The sequence below is a fragment of the Hemitrygon akajei genome, chromosome 14, assembly GCF_048418815.1.
Source record: "Hemitrygon akajei chromosome 14, sHemAka1.3, whole genome shotgun sequence".
NCBI lineage: Eukaryota > Metazoa > Chordata > Chondrichthyes > Myliobatiformes > Dasyatidae > Hemitrygon > Hemitrygon akajei.
This window is the reverse complement of record NC_133137.1, coordinates 79,229,724-79,255,792: the sequence shown is the minus strand read 5'-3', so window position 1 is coordinate 79,255,792 and position 26,069 is coordinate 79,229,724. Positions and strand designations below refer to the sequence as shown.

Below are 26,069 nucleotides of genomic sequence, written 5' to 3'. Positions count from 1 at the left end.
GGGTCCTGAGGCTCCTGTGTGCCTTCCTGATGGCAGCAGTGAGAAGAGAGCGTGCTCTGGATAGTGGGGTCCATAATGATGGATGATGATTTCCTGCAACAGGGCTCTTTGTAGATGTGCTCAGCTGAGGGGAAGACTTTACCTATGATGTACTCTGTGTACAGGATGTCACCAACAGTTTCTCAGTCAACTTGTTTCAGCCAGAGGTGGTTGAGAGAGTATAGTGAGGGAGTGTTACAGTATGGAAACAGGCCCTTCGGCCCAGCTCATCCATGCAAGCTCATCCTATCTGCCCATGTTTAGCATGTACCTCTCTCAAGATTCAAGATTGTTTATTGTCATTCTTCAGTATATTAGTGTAAAGGAGAACAAAATCATTGTTACTCCGGATCCGATGCAGCATAAAAAAACACAAGAAATGTAAATATAAAAGCAATCCTGTAGAGCACAATGTAAAAGTAACTATTGAGTGTGGCCACATATGCAAAAGATTAGCTTGTGTATATGGACTGATTGCTGACTGATGGTGTAGTGGCATCCACACTGGACTTTGAGGTGAGTGGTCCCAGGTTCGAATCCAGCCGGTTCCTTGCATGCTTTCCATCCGTGCTGGGTTGAGTGTCGAGCGAGCAAATCGGCCTCATAAAAAACAAACAAAAACGCTAAAGAAACGGCAAGGTTGCCACCCAGTGCACCACCAGGCACAGAGAGGAATAGCAACAATATTGACTGATTGTGTGTCCATAAATTTCACAAGGATGATTCCAGGAATGAAAGGGTTATCATATGAGGAACGTTTGATGGCTCTGGGTCTGTACTCACTGGAATTCAGAAGGCTCAGAGGGGAGCTCATTGAAACCTTTTGTATGTTGAAGACCTAGACAGAGTAGATGTGGAAGTGATGTTTCCCATGGTGGTGGAGTCTAGGACGAGAGGACACAGCCTCAGGATAGAGGGGTATCCTTTCAAAACAGAGATGCGGAGAAATTTATTTAGCTAAAGGGTGCTGAATTTGTGAAATTTGTTGCCACATGCAGCTGTGGAGGCCAGGTCGTTGGGTGTATTTAAAGCAAATATTGATATGTTCTTGATTGGACGTGGCATCAAGGGTTATGGGGAGAAGGCCGGGAACTGGGTTTGGGGAGGAGAAAAAAAAAGGGTCAGCCACGATTGAATGGCAGAGCAGACTCGATGGGCCAGATGGCCTAATTCTGCTCTTATGCCTTATGGTTTTATGGTCTAAAAGTGCTGGAATATATGAACATAAGTGACTCTGACAGGAAATTATAAAGTGGCTGATTTGGATGCAGTGGTAGTGGGTGGAGGTGTTGATCAGCCTTACTGCTTGTGGAAAGTAACTGTTTCTGAGTTTCATTGTCAAAGCATGGATGCTACATAGCCTCCTCCCTGTTGGAAATGGGACAAGCAGTCCAGGAGCAGGGTGGGTGGGATCCTTCATGATGTTACTGGCCCTGTTCCAGAACCTTCCTGTATGTATGTCCATGAAGACGGGTAGGCTGGTGTGACGGGCAGTTTTAATTCCCCGTTGCAGAGTCTCCCTGTCCGCTGCAGTGCAGTTTCCATACCATGTCGCTTGTTAGGATGCTCTTTATACTGCACATCTGTAGAATGACGTGAGTATCGTGAGTATGAACATGTATAGACCAGCTCTCTTGATTGTGGAGGATATGTTCTGGGACCATGAGAGGTTGTGTGAGATGTGCAGTCCCAGGGATTTAAGCTGCTCGAATAGGAACTCCTTTCATATCCATGTGCTTATCCAAATGTCTTTTGAATATATTATTTGAGTCTTATACCTGCCTCAACCACTTGTTCTGGCAGCTCAGCTCACATACCCACCACCCTCTGGGTGCTGCCATCATGTCCTTTTTAAATCTTGCTCCCTGTCACCTCAAACCTATGCCCTCGAGTTTTTAGTTCCCTGGAAAAAGAGTCTGTGCATTTATGATCTTATACACTTTGATAAGGTCACCCCTAAATCTCCTGCACTCCAGGGTATAAAACAGCTTCAGCTTTGTTAAACTTGTATCAATGTGTAGTGGACGTCTGCATCACAGCCTGGAATGGGAACATCAATGCCCTTGAAGAGAAAATCTGGCAAGAAATAGTGGATATGGTCCAGTACATCACGGTAAAGCCCTCCCCATCATTGAGCACGTCTGCATGAAACACTGTCATAGGAAGGCAGCATCCATCATTAGGCTCCCCTCCACCCAGCTCACACTCTCTTCTCGCTGCTACCTTCAGGTAGAAAGTACAGGAGCATCACAGTTTGTTGTCTTCGGCACTCTGGTTGATCTTTCATTAATCCCGTTATAGTTACTATTCCATAGATTTGCTGAAAATGCCCACAAGAAAATGAATCCCAGGGTTGTATGTGGTGACATATATGTACTTGGATAATAAAATTTACTTTGGATAAAGTCCCAATTAACATCCTGGAGGGGTGATGATTCATGGCTAAGAGAGCTCTCCAGGGTCTCTACTTCCTCAGAAGGCTAAAGGAATTCAAAATGTCTCCATCAACCCTTATCAATTTTTATCGATGGACCTTTGAGAGCATTCTGTCTGGTTGCATCATAGCTTAGGACAGAAACTGCTCTGCCCAAGGCCACTAGAAACTGCAGAGGGTTGAGGTCACAACTCAGCACATCATGGAAACCAGCCTGCCCTCCATGGACTCTTGTCTATACTGCTCGTTACCTCAGTAAAGCAGACAGCATAATCAAAGACCCCACCCACCCTGGACGTTCTCTCTTCTCCCCCCTCCCATCAGTCACAAGTTACAAAAGCACACGCCACCAGGCTCAAAGACACTTTTATCAGACTCTTGAACAGACCTCTTAAATGATAACATGGACTTTAGGCCTCACCTCTTCATGATCTTGCACTTTATAGTTTACCAGCATTGCACTTTTTTGGTAACTTTTACACTATATTCTGTTATTGTTTACCTTGTTCTACCTTAATACTCTGTGTTTGATCTCTTTGAACAATATACAAGACAAGCTTTTCACTGTATCTTGGTACAATAATAAAGCAATTCCATTCCAATCCAGCAGTACGTGCTTTATTAAAATCCTCCTACACCCTTCAAGTCTTTACAACAACATTTGGCATTGAAACTGTGTTTATAAAGTGAGTGTTTTCAATGTAAACAGCTGCCAGTCAGCGCGAGAGAACAACCAAATGAACCACTGAAACAGCTTTTAGAGAAACAAGCATACATCATTTTAAGTTTTATTGGTTTAATACATTCAGGGTGAGGTTTCGAACAAAACAGATGATGCATGAAAATTATGTAAATTGCAGTAATGACTTTAAAATTTGCCTTATAATTGCAACATTCGGTACCTCCATTGCAATTTTGTGTTTTTTTTTTTCATTTATTTATTTTCTTTAGCGATACAGCACAGAGTAGACCCTTCCAGACCTTTGAGCTGTGCCATACCAGCAACCCCACAACCCTGGTTAATCCTAACCTAGTTACAGGACAATTAACCTACTAACCGGTAGGGACAAGGGATCATTAAATGATCGAATTCACCCTGAAATTTGAGAAGGAGAAGCTAAAGTCAGATGTGTCAGTATTACAGGGGAGTAAAGGGAGTTACAGGGGCATGAGGGAGGAGTTGGCCAGAACTGATTAGAAAAGAACACTGGCAGGGATGACGGCAGAACAGCAATGGCTGGAATTTCTGAAAGCAATTAGAAGGCACAGGATATATACATCCCAAAGAGCAAGAAGTATTCTAAAGGCAAGATGACACAACCGTGGCTAACGAGAAGTCAAAAGCAACATAAATGACAAAGAGAGGGAATATAATAGAGCAAAAATTAGTGTGAAGTTAGGAAGCCTTTGAAAGCTTTTAAAAACAATCCGAAGGCAACTAAAAAAATAATTAAGAAAGAAAAGGTGGAATACAAAAGTAAGCTAGCCAATAATATTAAAGAGGATACCAGAAGTTTCCTCAGATACACAAAGTGTCAAAGAGAGGTGAGAGTGGATATCGGACTGTTGGAAAGCAATGCTGGAGAGGTAATAATGGGGGACAAGGAAATAGCAGACAAACTGAATAAGTAGTTTGCATCAGTCTTCACTGTGGAAGTTCCAGATGTCAGGGGTCATGAAGTGTCTGAAGTTACCATTACTAGAGAGAAGGTTCTTGGGAAACTGAAAGTCTGAAGGTAGATAAGTCACCCTGACCAAATGGTGTACACCTCAGGTTCTGAAAGAGGTGGCTGAAGAGGTTGTGGTGGCATTAGTAATGATCTTTCAGGAAGACCAGTGAGTCTTTCTTCAGTGTTGGGCAAGTTGTCGGAGAAGATCCTGAGCGGCAGGATTTATGAGCATTTGGAGAGACATATTCTGATTATGGATAGTCAGCATAGCTTCATCAAGGGCAGGTCATGCCTTACGAACCTGACTGAATTCTTTGAGGATGTAACAAAACACATTGATGAAAGTAGAGCAGTGGATGTAGTGTATATGGATTTCAGTAAAGCATTTTATAAGGTTCCCCATTTGAGGTTCATTCAGAAAGTTAAGGAGACATGGGATCCAAGGAGGCCTTGCTTTGTGGATCCAGAATTGGCTTGCCCACAGAAGGTAAAGGGTGGTTGTAGATGGTTGGTGTTCTGCATGGAGGTCGGTGACCAGTGGTGTTCTGCAGGGATCTGTTCAGGGACCCCTCCTCTTTGTGATTTTTATAAATGACCTGGAGGAAGAAGTAGAAGGTTGGGTTAACACCAGGAAATCTACAGATGCTGGAAATTCAAACAACAACACACACAAAATGCTGGTGAAACGCAGCAGGCCAGGCAGCATCTATAAGGAGAAGCACTGTCGACGTTTCGGGCCGAGACCCTTCGTCAGGACTAACTGAAAGGAAAGATAGTAAGAGATTTGAAAGTAGTGGGGGGAGGTGGAAATGCGAAATGATAGGAGAAGACCAGAGGGGGTGGGATGAAGCTAAGAGCTGGAAAGGTGATTGGCAAAAGTGATACTGAGCTGGAGAAGGGAAAGGATCATGGGATGGGAGGCCTCAGGAGAAAGAAAGAGGGGGGGAGCACCAGAGGGAGATGGAGAACAGGCAAACAGCTAAATATGTCAGGGATGTGGTAAGAAGGGGAGGAGGGGCATTAATGGAAGTTAGAGAAGTCGATGTTCATGCCATCAGGTTGGAGGCTACCCAGCCAATATATAAGGTGTTGTTCCTCCAACCTGAGTTTGGATTCATTTTGACAGTAGAGGAGGCTATGGATAGTCATATCAGAATGGTAATGGAACGTGAAATTAAAATGTGTGGCCACTGGAAGATCCTGCTTTCTCTGGCGGACCGAGCGTAGGTGTTCAGCGAAATGGTCTCCCAGTCTGCTTCGGGTCTCACCAATATATAAAAGGCCACACCGGGAGCACCAGACGCAGTATACCACACCAGCCGACTCACAGGTGAAGTGTCGCCTTACCTGGATCTGAAGGGTGGGTTAGTAAGTTTGCTGATGACACAAAAGTTGGGGGTGTTGTGGATAGTCTTGAGGGTTTTCAAAGGTTATAGTGTGATATCGATAGGATGCAGAACTGGGCTAAGAAGTGGCAGATGGAGTTCAACCCAGATAAGTGTGAAGTGGTTCATTTTGGTAGGTCAAATTTGGAGACAGAATATAATATTAATGGTAAGAAGCTTGGCAATGTGGCGGATCAGCAAGACAGTAAAGCTGCTGTGTAGGTTGACAGTTGATGTTAAGAAGGCATATGGTGTGTTGACCTTCATCAACCGTGAGATTGAGTTCAAGAGCCATGAGGTAATGTTACAGCTATATAAGACCTTAGTTAGACCCCACTTGGAGTATTGTGTTCAGTCCTAGACACCTCATTACAGGAAGGTTGTGGATACTATAGAGAGAGTGCAGAGGAGATTTACAAGGATGTTGCCTGGATTGGACAGAATGCCTTATGAGAATCGGTTGAGTGAACTTGGCCTTTTCTCCTTGGAACAATGGAGGATGAAAGGTGACCTGATAGAGGTATATAAGATGATGAGAGGCTTTGATCATGTGGATAGCCAGAGGCTTTTTCCCAGGGCAGAAATGGCTAACACAAGGGGACATAGTTTTAAGGTGCTTGGAAATAGATACCGAGGGGACACCAGGAGTAAGTTTTTCACACAGAGAGTGGTGGGTGCATGGAATGCACTGTCAGTGAAGGTGGTAGAGGCAGATAGAATAGGGTCTTTTAAAAGATTCTCAGATAGGTACATGGAACCTAGATAAAGGTTATGTGGTAAGGAAATTCTAGTCAGCTTCTCGAGTAGGTTACATGGTCGGCACAACATTGTGGGTCAAAGGGCCTGTAATGTGCTGTAGATTTCTATGTTTTTTTAAGAATCACTGGATTATGGAATGGTTTGAAAAGATTAGAAAATTGCAAATGTCTCTCCCTCTTCAAGAAGTGAGAGAGGCAGAGGAAAGGAAACTAGGCCAGTTAGTCTGACCTCAGTGATTGGGAAGATGTTGGAGTCAATAATTAATGATGAGATCTCAGGATACTTGGAGGCACATGATAAAATAGGTGATTGTCAGCATGACTTCCTCAAGGGAAAATCTTGCCTGACAAATCTGTTGGAATTCCTTGAAGAAATAACAAGCAGGATAGACAAAGGAGAATCGGTTGATGTTGTGATGTTTGGATTTTCATAAGGCAACTCATGAGGCTGCTTAACAAGCTACAAGCCCAGGAAAGGGTAAAGCAGTGGCTAATTGGCAGGAGGCAAAGAGTGGGAATAAAGGGAGTCTTTTTCTGGTTGGCTGCCAGTGACTAGTGGTGTTCCACAGGGGTCTGTGTTGGGACCGATTCTTTTTACGTTAAATGTCAATGATTGGATGATGGAATTGATGGCTTTGTTGCAAAGTTAGCAGACGATATGAAGGTCAGTGGAGGGGCAGGTAGTTTCAAGGAAGTAGGCTACAGAAGGACAGACAGATTAGGAGAATGGGCAAAGAAATGTCAGATGGAATACAGTGTCAGGAGGTGTATGGTTGTGCACTTTGATAGAAGAAATGAAAAGGTTGACTATTTTCTAGATGGAGAGAAAATACAAAAAACTGAGGAGCAAAGGGACTTGGGAGTCTTTGTGCAGGATTTCCAAAGGTTAATTTGAAGGTTGAGTCTGTGGTGAGGAAGGCAAATGTGATGTTAGCATTCATTTCAAGAGGATTAGAATATAAAAGCAAGGATGTAATGTTAAGACTTTATAAAGCACTGGTGTGGCCTCACTTGGAGTATCATGAGCAGTTTTGGGCCCTTAAAAAGGATGTACTGAAACTGGAGATGGTGCAAAGGAAGATCCCAAAAATGATACCATGGTTGAACGTTTTGTCATATGAAGAATGTGTGATGGCTCTGGGCCTGTATTCACTAGAATTCAGAAGAATAAGGAGTGACTTCTTTGAAACCTATTGAATGGTGAAAGGCCTTGATAGAGTCACTGGTGAACCTCTTCTGCACCCTCTCCAAAGTTTCGACATCCTACCTATAATAGGGTCAAAATTTTGACCCTGAGGAAAAAATATTGGTTGTCTCCTATATCTACACCTCTCATAATCTTATAAACTATCAGGTCACTGCTCAGCCTGTATCACTCCAAAGAAGACAACTCAGGTTTGTCCAATTGTTCCTTCTAGCTCATACCCTCTAATCCAGGCAGCATCCTGGTAAACCTCTTCTGCATCCTCTTCAAAGCCTCAACATCTGCCCTATAATAGGGCACCCAGAACTGCACACAATACTCCAAGGGCACTCTTGACTACACTCTGCATCCACCACTCTACAGAAAATACATGCCCTGCGCATCTCCTTTAACCTTTCCCCTTTCACCTCAAGTTACGTCCTCTGGTATGGAAAAAAAGACTCTAACTATTTATTGGAATTGGAATTGGTTTATTGTTGTCCAATGTACAGAGGTACAGTGTAAAAAAAACTTACCTTGCTTTTTGTTTATACAGATCAAATCATCACACAGTGCACTGAGGTAGAACAATAGCAGAGTGCAGAATAAAGAGGAACAGTTACAGAGAAAGTGCATTGCAGGCAGACAATAAGGTGCAAGATCGTGACGAGGTAGATTGTGAGGTCAAAAGTCTATCTTATTGAATTAGTGCACTATTTATTAGTCTTATAACAGTGGGGTAGAAACTGTCTTTGAGCCTGATACATGCTCTCATGCTTTCCTTAAACACTACAGATTCAGCCAAAGCAGCACACACAAAATGCTGGAGGAAATCAGCAGGTCAGAGAGCATCTATGTAGGGGAATGAATAGTCGATATTTTGGGCTGAGACCCCACACGAAGACTCGTAATCCTGGATCAGACCCAATGAAAGGTCCCAGCTTGAAACATTGACTGTTCGTTCCCCTCCATAGATGCTGTGTGACCTCCTGAGTTCCTCCTGTATCTTGTATGTGTTGCTCTCGATTTCCAGCATCTCTTTTCCAGAATCTCGATTTCCAGAATCTCTTGTGTTTAATTCTATACCTAGTTTCTGCTCCCTTCCTTCCCAGTCCCAATGAAGATTCTTGGCCCGAAACATTGTTTATTCCTCTCCATAGATGCTGCCTGACCTGCTGAGTTCCTCCAGCATTTTGTCTGTGTTGCTATTTTAAGTTTTTGTCTGTTCTGCCCAATGGAAAAGGGGAGAAGAGAGAATGTCCAATGTGGGTGGGGTCTTTGATTATGCTGGCTGCTTCACTGAGGCAGGGAGAGGCGTAGACAAAGGCTGTGTCTGGTTTCTGTGATGTGCTGAGTTGTGTCCACAGCTCTCTGCAGATGCTGGAAAAAAGCTGGAAAAATGCAGAGGAAAATGTGCCGACGTTTTCAGCCGACACCATTCATCAGGACTGAATAATTCCTGTTAGCTTTCCTGATGAAGAGTCTCAACCCAAAACAATACCAAAGCAGAATAAAGTGTACTAGTTACAGAGAAAGTGCAGTTAGAGTAAACAATAAGGTGCAAGATCGTAGCTAGGTAGATTGTGAGGAAAAATCCACCATAAATCCACCAGGGGGCACTGTGGTGGTGTAATGATTAGTGTAAAGCTTTACAATGCCCAGAACTGGTGTTTCAATTCTCGCCTCTGCCTATAAGGAGTATTTAATGTGACCGCATGGGTTTCCTCTGGCTGCTCCGGTTTATTCCCACCTTCCAAACCAGTATGGGTTAGGATTAGTAAATTGTGGGCATGCTATGTTGGTGCCAGAAGTACGGTGACACCTGAAGGCTGTCCCCAGCACATCCTCGAGCTTTGTTGGCTGTTGATGCCACTGTATGTTTCAATGTACATGTGACAAATAAAGCTAATCATTTTTTTTAATTTATTTAATGATCTGGGAATAGTTTCTTCCCCTCCACTAAAAGATTTCTGAACCCCTGAACACTACCTCACTATTCCTTTTTTTGTGTGACTTATTTTTTGTAATTGTACATTTTTATTTCTTTGCATTATACTGCTGCCACAAAACAACAAACTCCATGATATATAAGTCAGTGACAGTAAACTTGATTCTGCTTCTCATTCTGAGTGTGGCCGTTCTTGAGGTACAAGATCAGGTTTGATTTTACTAAATACTAGAGCAAGCTTGTGGGGTAGAATTTTGATGATTGGTAGTTGTCTCGTGTACCGAGATAAAGGGCAAAACTGCTCCCGTGACGTCCATACGGATTGTTCCATACATTAGAGAACTTAGTGGCCACTTTATTAGGTACCTCCTGTATCTAATAAATGGCCACTGGGTGTATGTTCGTGGTCTTCTGCTGCTGTAGCCCATCCACCTCAAAGTTCGACATGCTGTGTGCTCAGAGATACTCTCCTGCACACCACTGTTGTAACACATGGTTATTTGAGTTTCTATCAGCCAATCATGTGGCAGCAACTCAACGCATACATAAAAACATGGTTCGGTTTTTGTTCAGACTGAACAGCAGATTGCGAAAGAAATGTGACCTAAGTGACTTTGACCATGGAATAGTTGTTGATGCCAGACGGGGTGGTTTGAGTATCTCACAAACTACTGATCTCCTGGAATTTTCACACACAGGGCTCTAGAGTTTATAGAGAATGGTGTGAAAAACAAAAAGACATCCAGTGAGCGGAAGTTCTGTGGTGAAAACACCCCGTTCATGAGAGAGGTCAGAGGAGGATGGTCAGACTGGTTCAAGCTAACAGGAACTTGAACTTGAACTGTTGTAAGAACCATACATTACAACAGTGGTGTGCAGAAGAGCATCTCTGAACGTACAACACATTGAACCTTGAAGTGGTTGGGTTACAGCAGCAGAAGACCATGAACATACACTCAGTGGCAACTTCAGTAGGTACAGGAGGTAACTAATAAAATAGCCACTACGTGTATAAGTATTTTGATAATAAACTTACTTTTGACTTTGACTTACTGTACTAATCCTGTGCTTCTTTCTTCCAGGGCACATTTCAGCTGGCTGCAGTTAGACCGCAGAGTGTTAGAGCATGATTTCCCTAAAAAATCAGGACCAGTTGTGTTGTATTTCTGCGTGAAGTAAGTTGTCTTTGTATTATTTATCTTTTAAACCAGCCAGTCTGGTCAGCAAAGAGCAACACCGTTCTGTAAACACACATTCACTAGACGTTACCATCTGACAGTAGGACTCGTTTACTTTCATTCTCAATGTCAGTAAGTTGAGTCACTGTATTTAGATTCTCTGATAACAAAGCTATACTCTCTGGAGCAACACACAAAAATGCTGGTGGATCTCAGAAGGTCAGGGAACGACTCTAGAGAGGAGTAAACAGTCGTTTTCTCAGACCAAGTCCCTTCATCGGGCCTAATCCTGCTCCTATCTTCTCAAGTTCATGTATAGATTAGATGAAATCCTTCATGAATGTTGGAAGCTAATATGTTAAGAAAGTCAATTCAGCTTTTATTTCAATGTGGAAGTCAGGTTTCTTGTCCATGTACAAGTCCATGTGTGCACAGGTGCAGTGGAAAACATACTTGCAGCAGCACCACCGGCACACAGCGTCGGATCCACTACATTCAGAAGAAAAACACAAAAAAAAACATAAATTATACAAAATTTTTACCAAAAGAGATTGGAACCCAATGTCTATTTTAGGGCAACAGGGTCCTAGTGTTGTCAAACTGTAGAGATTAGTTTTTATTTATTTATTTAGTGATAAAGCATGGAGTCGGCCTTCAAGCTACACCAGCCCAGCAACCACGATTAACCCTAACCTAATCAGGGGACAATTACCAATGACCAATTAACCTACCAACCAGTACGTCTTTGGACTGTGGGAGGAAACTGGAGCAACCGGGGAAAATCTACGTTGTTGGTATTTATATGTACCACAACAATAGGCTGTTCACTTTACCCCAAGAAGATCCTGCAGTCACTCAGAGGAATCCTTGCCCCGAACAGCGGGGAAGCAACACACCCTGCAGTATTCTGTTTTGTCATAGTCATAGAGCGCAGTAACAGTCCATTTCAGAGGTTTCAAAGGTACATTTAATGTCAGAGAAGTGTATACAATATACATCCTGAAATTCCTTTTCTTTGCAACCATCCATATAAACAGAAGAGTACCCCAAAGAATGAATGACAGTTAAATGTTAGAACCCCAAAGCCCCCCTAGCTCCCCCTCCTACACATCAGCAGCAGCAAAGCAACGATCCCCTCCCCACCAGCAAAAAAAAAGAACTTGGCCCACCTCGTCCATGTCAACCTTGTCGTCTGCTTAGTCCCATCTACCTGCAGCTGAACCACATCCCTCCAAGTCCCCTCCCATCTATATACCTATCCAAACTTCTATTAACTGTTGCAATTGAGCCCACCTCTGTGACCACAGAAATACTGTCAAATCCATTCAGAATTGAATTCCGTCTCTGTGTCTTTTTAACTCCCCTTCTCCCCTTTTCCTGTGTATACCCACAAGAAAACAAATCTCGGTTGTGTATGGTGACATACAGAATATGTAATTGATTATAAATGTTGAACTTTAAATATAGTCAGAGGTTTGGCGACCCTTTGTGGTCAGAGATTTTATGGGGTCACTATCTCTGGTGAACAGAGTTCTCCCCTCCTCAGTACCCTATTCTGCCTGCTCCCTTTCCTGACATTGTGATCCTTCATTGTGGACGCTGAAACAAGAGGTAAAATTCTCTCTGGATACTGAAACAAGGGGTATAATCCTCCAGGGACACTGAAACAAAGTTGAAAATTCTCCCTGGACACTGAAGCAAGGGGTAAAATCTTTCCTGGACACAAGCAAGAGGTTAAAAATCCTCCTGATACCCAGTATGTCTGGCTCTGTCAGAATTTAGTAAATTTCACTCAGATCTCCTCTCATTGGAACAGAGAACAGTACAACACCAGGCAGGCCATTCAGCCCACAACATTGTGCTAATCTTGATGCCAATTTATACTAACTGTCCTTCTCCTATGTAACCCATATCACCCCCCATTCCCTTCACATTCATGTGTCTATCTAAAAGCCTTTAAAACTCCACCAAACTGTCTGATTCCAGTACTACCCCAGTAACCCATTCCAAGCACCTGTCACTCCCTATGTAAAAATCCCTCTGCTCCTCACATCAACTTTAAATCCACCCCCCCCCCCCACCGCCAGCCTTAGAAGTATGTTCTGTGGTGTTTGACATTTCTACCCTGGAGAACAGATTCCCTCAACCCCATTTATGTTTCTCATCATTTTAAAATCCTCTATCAGGTCACCCCTCAGCCTCCTCGCTCTAAGAAGAACAACCCAAGTCCATCCAACCTTTCCCGATAACTTTCCTCTCCAATCCAGACAGCATCCTGGTGAATCTCTTCTGCATCCTGTCTAAACCCTCCACATGCTTACTGTAATGAGGTGACCAGAGCTCCAGACAATACACTGTACGGTCAGACTAAAGATTTATACTGCTGCAAGTGACTTCATCGACACCGCTACCAATGAAGACAGGCATGCCGCACACATTCTTCAACACCTTTTCCACTTGCAAAGCCATGTTAGTGAACTATGGACTCCAAGATCCCTCCGTACCTGTGCTATTAATGGGTATACTGTTAACTGTATGCATTCTTCTTTTATTTGACCTCCCAAAGTGTAACACCTCACACTTGCCCAGATTAAGTACCATCTGCCCATAACGTGTAACTGATCTATATATCTCAGTGTATTCTTTGATAATCCTTTATACTGTCCACAATTTCACCAATCTGGTATCATCCGTAGACTTGCTAACCAACTGGTAGCATGTACCAACTGGCTCAAGGATAGCAGGTGACATTTGCAGGCTGCCCCCAGCACATTCTTATGTTGTGTTGGTTGTTAACGCAAACTACGCATTTTACTGTATGGTTCCATAGTAAGTTTATTATCAAAGTACATATATGTCACCATATGCAACCCTGAAATTCATTTTCTTGTGAACATACTCAATAAATCTATAGAATAATAATCAAAACAGAATCAGTGAAAGCCCCCCCCCCCCCAACTAGGGCATTCAACCAGAAGACAACAAACTGCAAAAAGAAGAAATAATAATAAATAAATAAGCAATAAATATTGAGAACATAAGATGAAGAGTCCTTGAAAATTAGTCCATTAGTTCTGGGAACATTTTAGTGATGGGTCAGGTGAAGTTATCCCCTTTGCCTCAAGAGCCTGATGGTTGAGGGGTAATAACTGTTCCTGAACTTGGTGGCGTGAGTCCTTTCTCCTGATGGCATCAGAGAGAAGAGAGCATGTTCTGGGTGGTGGGGGTCCCTGATGTTACGATGTGCATGTGATAACTAAACTTGAATCAGAATCTGAATCTGGTAGCTGAGACAGAAACGTCAGCCTTTATCTGCGAGTGTGTGTCTTCTGCAAGATGCTGCTCAATTAGTAGCTCTGTTAGCCTTTGCCTTTTCTGGAGTGGAATCTGGCCTATTGTTCCACCAGATGTGACATGAAAGAGCTGTAATTTTTGAAACCCTCAGGAGCATCCTTGCACTCACAGTACCAGTGAGGCTTGCATTAATTTTTGTACAAGACATGTCATTTTCTCCAAATAACTGAATTGAAGAGGCAGGTGCAGGAACCAAAGCTGAGTCCTTGAACTGAAATCCACAGTGTGAAATGCTCTGTGCTATCAGTGTCGCATTCATCGTCCTCCTCAAACAACAAACTCCGGAAGCTCTCTGACAAGAAGGTTGGAAGCTCTCAGAGGGGTGAAGAACCAATTTTCTCCAAAAGTGAAGCAGATTATTTCTGAAACAACTTCAAAGTCATAATTTATATAATACCAAACTACGTGTGCGTTACCATATACTATCTTGAGATTGATTCATTTGCTTGCAGGCATATACCGGAAAAAATAAAGAAATACAATAGAATTTATGAATTTTTGTGCAAATAAAAATAAATAATACTGAGACTGAGTCCTTGAAAGTGAGTCTGCAGGTTGTGGAATCTGTTCAGAGTTGAGGTGACTGAAGTTACCCATGCCTTGTGCCCGATGACAGCAGCAAGAAGAGAGCTTGGCCTCGGTGATGGGGGTCCTTGATGATGGATATTGCTTTCTCGTTTCTGTGTTCCATGCAAATATACTCAATGCTGAGAAGGCTTTGCCTGTGATTAACTTCTCCATTCCTGGCATTGATGTCTCCATAAAAGGCCGTGATGGGTTACTCCCTGCCTAAAGTCCAAAGGCACCAGCTTCAGGAACAGCTACTTACCTTCAACCATTCCGTTATTGAACTAACTGGCACAAACCTCATCACTACCTCAGTATAGCAAGACTATGATCACTTCGCACTAAAATTGACTTTTATTTGTTCTAATTGTGTTGTTTTTTTGTAAAAATTGCGTACCATTTGTCTTGCGAATGCTGCTAATCTGATGCTGTGCGCCTGTGATGCTGCTGCAAGTAAGTTCTTCATTGCACCTGTGCACACGTGGACTTGTGCCGATGACGGTAAGCTCCACTTTGATCAGTTATGAACAGTGACATGGAACCACAAATGCCCAAAGGAACGGAGAAGCCAACAGAAAGTGGTGGACACAGCTCAGTCCGTCACAGGCAAAGTGCTCCCCATATTAAGCACGTTTGCAAGGAGCACTGCCACAAGAAAGCAGCATCATTGAAGCCTGCTACCAGCCAAGCTGTACTCTCTTCTCACTACTGCCATCTGGAGGAGATACAGAAACCTTGGGTCCCACACCTCCAGGTTCAGGAACAGTTGTTACCCTACAACCATCAGGCTCTTGAACCTGAAGGGATAACACCAAACATCAGAATGGGGAAGAAATGTGATCTAAGTGACTTTGACCATGGAATGATTGTTGGTGCCTGACGGAGTGGTTTGAACATCTCAAAAACTGCTCATCTCCTGGGATTTTCATGCATAATACTTTCTGGAGTTTACAGAGAATAGTGCAAAAACAAAAAAATATGCTGTGTGTGGCAATTCAGTGGGAGAAAACGCCTTGTTAGTGAGAGTGGTGAGAGAAGACTGGTCAGACTGGTTCAAGCTGACAGGAAGGCTAGAGTAACTCAGAAAACCATGTGTTACAACAGTGGTTTGCAGAAGAGTATCTCTGAACCTCGAAGTGGATGGGCTACAACTGTAGAAGACCATGAACATACACCTAGTGGCCACTTTATTAGGTACAGGAGGTAACTAATGAAGTGGCCATTGAGGTACATGTCTTTTAATAATAAACTTACTTTGAACATTCAACCTGGAATCCGTGGATTGGGGCCAGACAAAAACGCTGTGTGAGTGTGAGTGTGGGGAGATAAGACGAAAATACTATCTCCCCACCAAACCCTCTCCATCTATCACCTCCTGTCTCTTCTTGGAAGAGTCTGCCATTCCTACATTGGGCTCGTTAGTCACCTCAGAACCCACAGAACCAGATTCAAATAAATCAACTTCAGTCCCGAGCGACAGAGTAAGCAGTTCACCAAGACTAATCTTTATAAATGAAGCTTTGAAAAAAACAGGAAGAACAAAACAGAACATGCCGGGCAACGAAGCTACAATGACAAAATGAGCCCCGTTGCTGCCCCCCCCCCCACCCACCGACACACATACACAGACCTCTAACCACAGGGCAGGCCGTCTTCGTTGGCCTCCAGCCTTGCAGATGGGGCTCATTCACTGGCCAGCAGGGATGAGTAGAGCCAGCCGGCGGGGAGTGGGGGGGGGCCTGTTTCCTTGCTGTATGACTCTATGGTTCCCTGACTCTGTGACACCACCACCAGCAGGTTCCCCTCCACAATACTGTCCATACTGATTTGGAAAAATATCGATGTACTGAATCCAGATCCCGTATCTCCCTCTCCCAGAGCACTGTGGAAGGACAGAAGAATGAACTGTGGGGTGGGGGGGGGGGGAATCTCATTTGTACCTATCGAATATTGAAAGGCCTGTATAGAGTGGATGTGGTGAGGATATTTCCAATAGTGGGAGGGAGTGTAGGACCTGAGCTTACATCCATTTAGAACAGTGATAAAGAGGAATTTCTTTAACCAGAGGGAGGTGAATCTGTGGAATTCATTGCCACAGATGGCTATAGAGACCAAATCATTGGGTATACTTAAAGCGGAGGTAGATAGGTTCTTGATTAGACGGGGGCGAAGACAGGATAATGGGATTGAGAGGGATAATAAATCAGGTTTGATGGAATGGCAGAGCAGACTCAATGAGCCAAATGGCCTAATTCTGCTCCTATGTCTTATGGGTTTAGGACCATGCGGGTTCCGAAGGCAGCTCACCATGTCCTTGTCAAGGGCCAGTGAGGGATGTGCAATCAATGTTGGCTTTTCTGGGGACCCACAGATCCTGAAAAGGGAATCATTTTTAAAACTATCATCAGTATTTGAACTCTGCAAGGAATGATAGGGGAGCTGATATTTATTCATAATGTGAGGTCTTCTCCATAAATTCTAATGTGCAATTTGCAGCAAATTTATATTTAAGACTGCCTTTAACCTGTGAGCTGCAACTGGTGTGATTTACAGTTTGCAATAATAGAATTGCATCGGGCAGTGCAATTGTAATGTGTCTGTTGCATTCTATTGTCTCATCAATATAAAATTCCATAATGCTGTCATTGCTCTGTCACCCTCAAGGCCTGACTATATAGATACCATCAAATCTTCTCCCAGTGGAGGTGATAAAGAATTTTACATTCCGTCTTACTGAAGATACTTAAATAAGATGATCCTTGCTATAAACAATGACCTTTTTAAAGAAGTTTTATTTGGCAGATGTACACTCAATGGCCACTTTATTAGGTACACTTGCCTGTGACTGCAAATATTTAGTCAGCCAATCATGTGGCAGCAACTCAATACATAAAAGCATGCAGACATGGTCAAGAGGTTCAGTTGCTGTTCAGACCAAACATCAGAATGGGGAAGAAATGATATCTGGGTGACTTTGACTGTGGAATGATTGCTGGTGCCAGATGGGATGGTTTGAGTATCTCAGTAACTGCCAGTCTCCTGGGATTTTCAGACACAACAGTCTCTGGAGTTTACAAAGAATGGTCTGAGAAACGGAAAAAAAAATCCAGTAAGCGACAGTTCTGTGGGTGAAAATTTCTTGTTAATGAGAGAGGTTGGAGGAGAATGGCCAGACTGGTTCAAGCTAACAGGAAGGTTAACAGTAACTCAAATAACCATGGATTACAACCCTGATGGCAGAAGAGCATCTCTGAACACACAACACATCGACCCTTGAAGTGGATGATCTACAACAGCAGAAGATCACAAATACACACTCAGTGACCACTTTATTAGGTAGAAGAAGTACACTGATTTTACATTGAATTTGTAAATGTTAGTGCAAAAGATTAGCGGTAATCACAAACGATTCTGTAGAAGCTGGAAATCTAGAGTAACACAAACACAGACACAAAGTACTGGAGGAACTCAGCAGGTCAGGAACTGATGGGAATGAACAGTTGTCATTTCAGGCCGAGACCCTTTATTGGGATATGTTTCATTAGTGATAGTGGTCCTGTTCAGGCAAGCCAATTACACAAGGCCTCTGTTGACCAAATCAGACCAAGCTTGGGATAGTCTCAATGAGCTTAATGGTCCTCCCTTAATATATAAGAGTATATCACCAAAGACACTCACAGATTTCTACAGGTGTACCGTGGGGAGCATTCTAACTGGTTGGACCATTGTCTGGTATGGAGGGGCCACTGCACAGGATCAGAAAGTTGTAAACTCAGTCAGCTCCATTATGGGCACTATCCTCCCCAGCATCCAGGACATCTTCAAAAAGGTGGCATCCATCACCCAGGATGTGCCCTATTCACCTTGCTGCCATCAGGGAGGAGGTCAGTGTTTCGGGCTGAGTCCCTTCACCAGGACTCATGATGCATCTCCACAGCTGCTGCCCAAACTTTTGAAGCCCTCCAGCGTTATGTGTGTGTGTTAACTCTGTTATATTTTGCAACGTTTTTAGTAATGGGGTTGAAATGGACATTTTATGGGTTGTTTTGCATCTCAGAACAGAGTGTATGGAAATCCTCTGACAAATAAAATTGAGTTTGTCATGTTTGCACAGGTTCAGTGAAAAACTTACTTGCAGCATCACAGGTACAGAGCATCAGAGAATCAGCATTCATCATGAAAAACTTAAACATGAATTACACAAGTTTTATACAAGAAAGAACACAATTAGCTTTTCAGTTTAAAGTGATCAAAGTGGTCATGGTCTTGTTAAACTCTTGTGATTTGGGTTGTGCTGGTTGGTTCAAGAACTGAACGGTTAATGGGAAATAGTTGTGACATGGGGCATGGCTTCTGTGCCTCCGGCCCAATGGGAACTACAGAAGATGGTATGGCCTGGATGGAGGAGATCTTTGATCGATCTCACACACACACACACATACATACCTTTCTCTCATGCTTATTCTCTACCTCCTACCCCCCCCCCCATACACTCACATGCATGTCCACAGACACACATCCTCACACTAGTGTGTGTGTGTGTCTGTCTCTCTCTCTCTCTCTCTCTCTCTCTCTCTCTCTCTCTCTCTCTCTCTCTCTCTCTCTCTCTCTCTCTCTCTCTCTCTCTCTTCTCTTTCTCTCTCTCTCTCTCTTTCTCTCTCTCTCTCTTTCTCTCTCTCTCTTCCCCCTCCCCTCTCTCCTCTCCCCCCCTCTCTTTCCCCTCTCCCTCTCCCTCCCCCCTCTCTTGAATTTCCTCAATTTGCAACTTTTTGCACTTCCTGTCTCTCTGTAGATAGTCACCCTGTAAATTAGCACAGGCCGGGAGCAGTGTTCAGATTAATGCCAATGCATATTTAAACATCGAGGTGTAGGTGGATTTTCCACAACATTTCGTATAATTCTCTGACATGTGGTAACTGTTTTTTGTCCATTGCTCCCTCTATGGACACAGGACTCTGTCACATCACTCTTCTAGCAACCCTGTCAGCTGATGCCTCCCTTCACACTCTGATGAATTGTTCATTCTGTGGGCCCTGGAATAATAGATGAGGATGATGAAATAGATAAATATGTCCCTGTCTAATAAGGACTGGAGTGCATTTAACACTATAAACGGGGCAGAAATTGTCCAAAAAATGAGCAAATTATAGCCAACATCTTTATTTGTTTGTTTGTTTAGAGATACAGCATGGAACAGTCCCTTCAGCCCAACGAGCGATACTGGCCAGCAACCCACCTATTTAACCCTAGCCTAATCACAGGACGATTTCTTTTACTTCTTGGGCCCTTAGCTCACAGTGGAGCCTAGGCCGTCGATGACCTCCCGCCTCCATCGTCCAAAGCTGATGGTGTGGTTGGAATTCGTCAGTGCTTCTGCAATCCATTGTATCCACCGTACAGGGGATTGGCCTATACAGCTTCACCAGAGCTGTTGGACAGCCTTACCCGTTTCCACATCTCACAACGGGGGCAGAGGGTTTGACATTGAGAGGCCACAGGACTATTTACAATGGCCAATTAACCTTTTCAGTAGTACATCTTTGGACTATGGGAGACAACCCACATACACACAGGAAGGAATGTACAAACTCCTTAAAGGCAGTGCTGGAATTGAACTCCGAACACCAGAACGACCCGAGCTGTAATAGTGTGGTGCTAGCCGCTATGCTAATGCGGCGCTCATCTTCCAGTTAACCAGCTGAGGGGGTTGATTTCGGTTCGGTTCGGTTCAGTTCAGATCCTGCAACCCGCCATAGGGGCACTTTCTTATGTCTTGAGCTGGTGAGGCTTGGCGGCGCCCATCTCTCTCCAGGCAAGACCACATCCGATGTCCTCCAACTTGGTGGCTCCCCCTGGTGTCAAATACGTAGCCACTTGTAGTTCTTCGAGGAACTCATCCACCCTGGCCGGTGACTTCGTTGAAGAGATCCTTCACTCAGTGGTGTCGTATTAACAGCACGCCCTCATGTCATTTAGCCCGCCAGCTGAAGCAGTGCCACTTGGGGGCAGACGTGAGAGATTGAGGAGATGGATGAGGACCCGTCCACCCTCACGGTGGTTTGCTCTGGGTGAAATCATCAACCCCTTTCCAAATTCTAATTGGAGTTTGGCGAAGAATGGCGGTGAGGAGGGGAAGTCTGCTGCAGTTCTGTGTTGTCAGGAAGTAGATAGTGATTCATGGAGATACAGGAGAGATAATGGTACCTCTGTAGCTGATATATCTCACAGTATATGTCTTCATATTCAGCTTTGTACTTGCCAAATGCTTGATTAACCACTAGAAGAACACATCTTCCTAAATTCCTTTCGACTTTACCTTGATAAATCATCGTGGCAGGAATGATTGCATTTCATCTTTTCAACAGGGCTTCAGCTGACTACCTGTCTGTAAAGGAGAACTGAGCGGTGTGATGGGGAAGTAATTCAATTAGATTTCAGTGCACACGCGGTCTATATTATCATGACACCTGCCTGAGTCACTGAAGCCAACAAAGAGGCTTGAGAGTCCCTCTCAAACACTGACAGAGTTCCAAATGTAAAAGTCTCCTGAACTTCTGAGGAATTGAAGCAACGTACACTGCTCGTGTCTGAGAAGGAGGAATATTCCCCCTATATGATTTAATGTCATTATCAAGTCATGCAGAAGAAAGAGAAGATTAACTTCATTTGTCAGATGTGCATGGAAACAAACAGTGAAATACGTCATTTGCATTAATGACCAGGACATTACGAGGATGTGCTGGGGGCAGCCCGCAAGTGGCACCAGCGTACCATGCCCACAACTTACTGACCCTAACCCATATGTCTTCAGAATGTGGAGAAAACCGCAGCGCCCGGTGGAAACCCACACAGTCACGAGGAGAACATACAATCTCCTTACGGATGGCATCAGGAATTGAACCCAGGTCACTGGCGCTGTAATAGCATTACACTAACCAACACACTACAGTGCTGCCTCTGGGAAGAGATAGAATTGGCCACTTTTTTGTCCATGTTCTCATTCTCTAACTGCTCCCACTCACTCGCTGACCAGGTGACATTGAGCTTACTCCTTTGGTTTTTCTTTGCATTTTTTTTTAGGAATAGAGAACATGTCTGTAGGGTTAGTAGTTTGCTCTGGGTGTTGGATGTGGAAATCCTGGGAATCTTCCAGTCTCCCAGATGGCCACATCTGCGCCGGATGCACCGAGATGCAGCTCCTGAGAGACCGTGTTAGGGATCTGGAGCTGCGGCTCGATGACCTGCAGCTTATTAGGGAGAGTGAACAGGAGATAGAGGGGGAGTTAGTCACTCCAAGACTGCAGGAGTTAGATAAGTGGGTGATGGTCAGGGGAGCAAGGGAAAGAGCTCAGATAGTAGAGAGCACCCCTGTGGCCATTCCCCTCAGTAATCGTTACCTCTGTTGGATGCTGTTTGGTGAGGCGGGTGGTGACCTGACAGAGGATGATCACAGCGATCGGGTCTCTGGCACTGATCCTGCTTCCGTGGTGCAGAAGGGAAAGAGGAAGATGAAGAATGCAGTAGTCATAAGGGATTCCCTAGTGAGGGGAACAGACAGGAGGTTCTGTCAGCCTGACAGAGATACCCGCATGGTGTGTTGCCTCCCAGGTGCCAGGGTTCGGGATGCCTTGGATCGGGTGCAGAGTATTCTGAAGGGAGAAGACTTGGTACACGTTGGTACCAATGACATAGGTAGAAAAAGGGAGGAGGTCCTAAAGAGAGAATTCAGGGAGTTGGGTAGGAAGCTGAAAAGCAAGACTCCTAGGGTAGTAATCTCAGGATTGCTGCCTGTGCCATGAGCTAGCGAGTGCAAGAATAGCATGATCAGGCATATTAATGTGTGGCTGAGAGACTGGTGTAGGGGGCAGGGCTTCAGATTCCTGGATCATTGGGGCCTCTTCTGGGGGAGGTACGACCTGTACAAAAAGGATGGGTTACACCTGAATCCAAAGGGGTCCAATATCCTAGCGGGCACATTTAATAGAGCTGTTAGGGAGGGTTTAAACTAATTCACCGGGGGGTGGGAACCGGAGTGATAGGGTTGAGGAAAGGGAACACAAATAAATCAAAGATAGCGTGCAAGAGAAATTAAAGAACAGGCAGGAGATGAGGCTTAATCACAGCCAGTGGCATGAGTTACAGGGCAACAGAGGTGTGGTGCAGTTCAAACAGAAAGCAACAAATACTGGACTGAAAGTGTTATATTTGAATGCACGCAGCATAAGGAATAAAATGGACAATCTTGAAATTCAGCTACAGATGAGCAAATATGACTTTGTGGCCATCTCTGAAATTTGGCTAAAGGATGGCTGCCATTGGGAGCTAAACATCCATGGATATACGATGATTGGAAAGATAGGGTAGTAGGCAGAGGGGGTAGTGTGGCTCTGTGTATAATAAATAATATTAAATCATTAGAAAGAGATGACATAGGATTGGAAAGTCTCTGTGGGTTGAGTTAAGAAATGGGAAGGGTAAAAGGATCCTAATGGCAGTTGTATACAGGCCTCCAAACAGCAGCCGGGATGTGGATTACAAATTACAGCAGGAGATAGAAAAGGAATGTCAGAAAGGCAATGTCATGATAATCGTTGGGGATTTTAACATGAAAGTGGACTGGGAAAACCAGGTCAGTAATGGACTTCAAGAGAGAGAATTTGTAGAATGTCTGCTTGTTGTTGAGCGCACTAGGGGATCCAGAGGTGATAAGAGAGCTGAAGGTTAAGGAACCCTAAGAGAGCAGTGATCATAATATGATTGAGTTCACATTGAAATCTGAGAGGGAAAAAATAAAATCCAATGTGTTGGTATTTCAGTGGAATAAAGGAAATTACAATGGCATGAGAGGGGAATTGGCCGAAGTTGACTGGAAAGGGACATTTGCAGGAAGGACAGCAGAGCAGCAGTGGCTGGGGTTGCTGCGAGAAATGAGGGAAGTGCAAGACAGATAAATTCCAAATAAGTAGAAATTTTCAAAGGGAAGATGGACACTACCGTGGCTTACAAGTAAAAGCAAAAGAGAGGTCATACAAGGAAGCCAGAGCTAGTGGGAAGATGGAGGATTGGGGAGCTTTTAAAAAAACTTGCAGAAGGAAACTAAGAACGTCATTAGGAAGGAAAAGTTGAATTATGAGAGGAAGCTGGCAACTAATATCAAAGAAGGTACTGAAAGCTTTTTTAATTTTATAAAGGGTAAAAGAGAGTCGAGGGTAGATAGAGGACCAATACAAAATGACGCTGGAGATATTGTAATGAGAGATGCAGAGATGACAGAGGAACTGAATGCGTATTTTGCATCAGTCTTCACAGTGGAAGACATCTGCAGTATACCAGACATTCAAGAGTGTTAGGGAAGTGAAGTTTGTGTAGTGAAAATTATGACTGAGAAGGTGCTTAATGGTCTGAGGGTGGATAAATCTCCTGGACCTGATGGAATGTACCCTCGGGTTCTGAAGGAAGTAGCTAGAGAGATTGCGGAGGCATTAATGATCTTTCAAGAATCGATGTATTCTGGCATTGTACCAGAAGACTGGAAAATTGCAAATGTTACTTCGCTATTTAAGAAGGGTGGGAGGCAGCAGAAAGGAAACTATAGACCTGTTAGCCTGACATCAGTGGCTGGGAAGTTGTTGGAATCGATCGTTAGGGATGAGATTATGGAGTACCTGGAGGCACATGACAAGATAGGCCAAAGCCCGGATGGTTTCCTGAAAGGAAAGTCCTGCCTGACAAAACATACAGTGAAATGCATCATTTGCATCGACAACCAATACACTCCGAATATGCACTGGGGCCCCCCGCAAACACCACCATGCTCCTGGCGCCAACATAATATGTCCACAACTTGCTAACCCTAACCCGTACGTTTGGACCGTGGGAGGAAACCGGAGTATCTGGAGGAAACCCAGGCAGTCACAGGGAGAACGTACAAACTCCTCACAGACAGCAGCAGGAATCGAACCCTGAACAAAGCATTACGCTACCATGTTCATTCTGGATTTATCAGAGACATTCCTTCTCCCCAACCCGCCTTCAACATATCGAGTTTCTTTTCTCACCTGCTTGGTTCTGATGAAAGGTCTTTGACTCAAAACATTGACTCTGTTTCTCTTCCCACAGATGCTGTTTGAATGAGTGTTTGCACCATTTCACTGTTTTTATTTTGGACTTACAGCAATTCCTTTTGTTTTTCTCTCCTGATACCCTGGGTCTAACCAGTGATAATGTCTCTCCTTTCGTCCTGTAAACTCGAGATAGTGTAAAACTTCTGATCAAGCCATCCCATGAACTTCCAAATTCCCAGATCTTATTGACTGATGAGAGGTTCTTGAACCAACTGGCCAAACCCTAATCGCTACTGTTTAGCAACACTACAACCACTTTGATCTTGATTGTCTCTGTTGGTCGGGGTCAACGCTGCATCCTATCTGTCCACGTGATACATAAGCGAGTACACAGCCCCGGGCAGTACAATATGGAGAGCAGGCTTCCTCTCTCAACACAGCTGATGAATCCAAAGGGATGGCAAAGCCAGATACAGTTTGGCACCAGCGGTGTCACAAGAATTACTAGTCAGCGTTGAACTTAACCTAGGACCGCCTTAGGGACTCCAGCTCCGGATTTTTCCTCGGAGTTTACTCCTGAAGCCTTCCCTATGAGTGGTTATAGCCACAAGGCAGCAGAGGTTTGAGATCAGAGATCTCCTTCTCCTAGATGAGCTGCCAACCATGGCTGATGAGACCTTTCTGCCTGAAATGATTGGTTTTAAGGCACCAGTAATCTGTCTTTGCCCTTTCTCCTGTCAGTAGAAACAGTTCCACTGGGCTTAGTAGCTAAGCCACACGTGAAGGCCAGGAGCTGGACTTGGTTGTCAGAGGCTATTTGAGACTCACGGCATTGGGACCACTTAATAGGTCATGGGAGCTTATCCCCACAACAATCCCCCCCCCCCCCCACAACCCCTGGCTATAAAAACCTTATGAAACCCTCACTTTGCACAAAAATGCACGATTTTTGCTCAAATTGTGTTTTTTTTTGTAAAAATGGCATGTAATTTATGTTTTTCTTGTGAATGCTGCTGATCAGATGCTCCGTGCCTGTGATGCAGATAGGTTTTTCATCACACCTGTACATACATGGACTTGTGCAGATAACATTAGGTAGCTATTTGCACAGGAAGGCAGAGTAATCCACACCCCCATCCACTCAGGAACCGATTATCATATCATTTCAACTTGAATTTTTGACAGCAACGATCAGACTCAGTAACTTTGTCAGTGTCTGATATGATTGAACCTGAGCCATCACAGTGATGATTTGTTTTGATGTGGATGTCAGGTCCCTGCATTGTCTTGTCTCGTTTCTACAGAATTCCTTTTCTCTCTCTCACTCCGTGGCACTGTTGGTTTCTGGACACTGCATCAATGTAGTCTGCTGCCATTGTCGGTATTTTAAATGTGATTTATCACAGAATGCCATCCAGATTGATAGGAAAGATTTGTGCTTCCACAGAAAACCTTCCACAAGCGTGAAAGAACCGTAACAAATCTATGT

The 26,069-nt window shown here is 44.0% G+C and overlaps 1 protein-coding gene across 8 annotated transcripts in view; it reads left to right on the top strand.

Moving 5' to 3' along the window:
• Positions 1-26,069, top strand: part of frmd4a (FERM domain containing 4A) — a 496,550-nt gene that overhangs the window by 311,869 nt on the left and 158,612 nt on the right. For all 8 annotated transcript variants that reach the window (XM_073066422.1, XM_073066423.1, XM_073066424.1 and 5 more), the window contains one exon: positions 10,500-10,592. In XM_073066422.1, the coding sequence (XP_072922523.1) occupies positions 10,500-10,592 (93 nt within the window). The remainder of the gene's footprint in view (positions 1-10,499; positions 10,593-26,069) is intronic.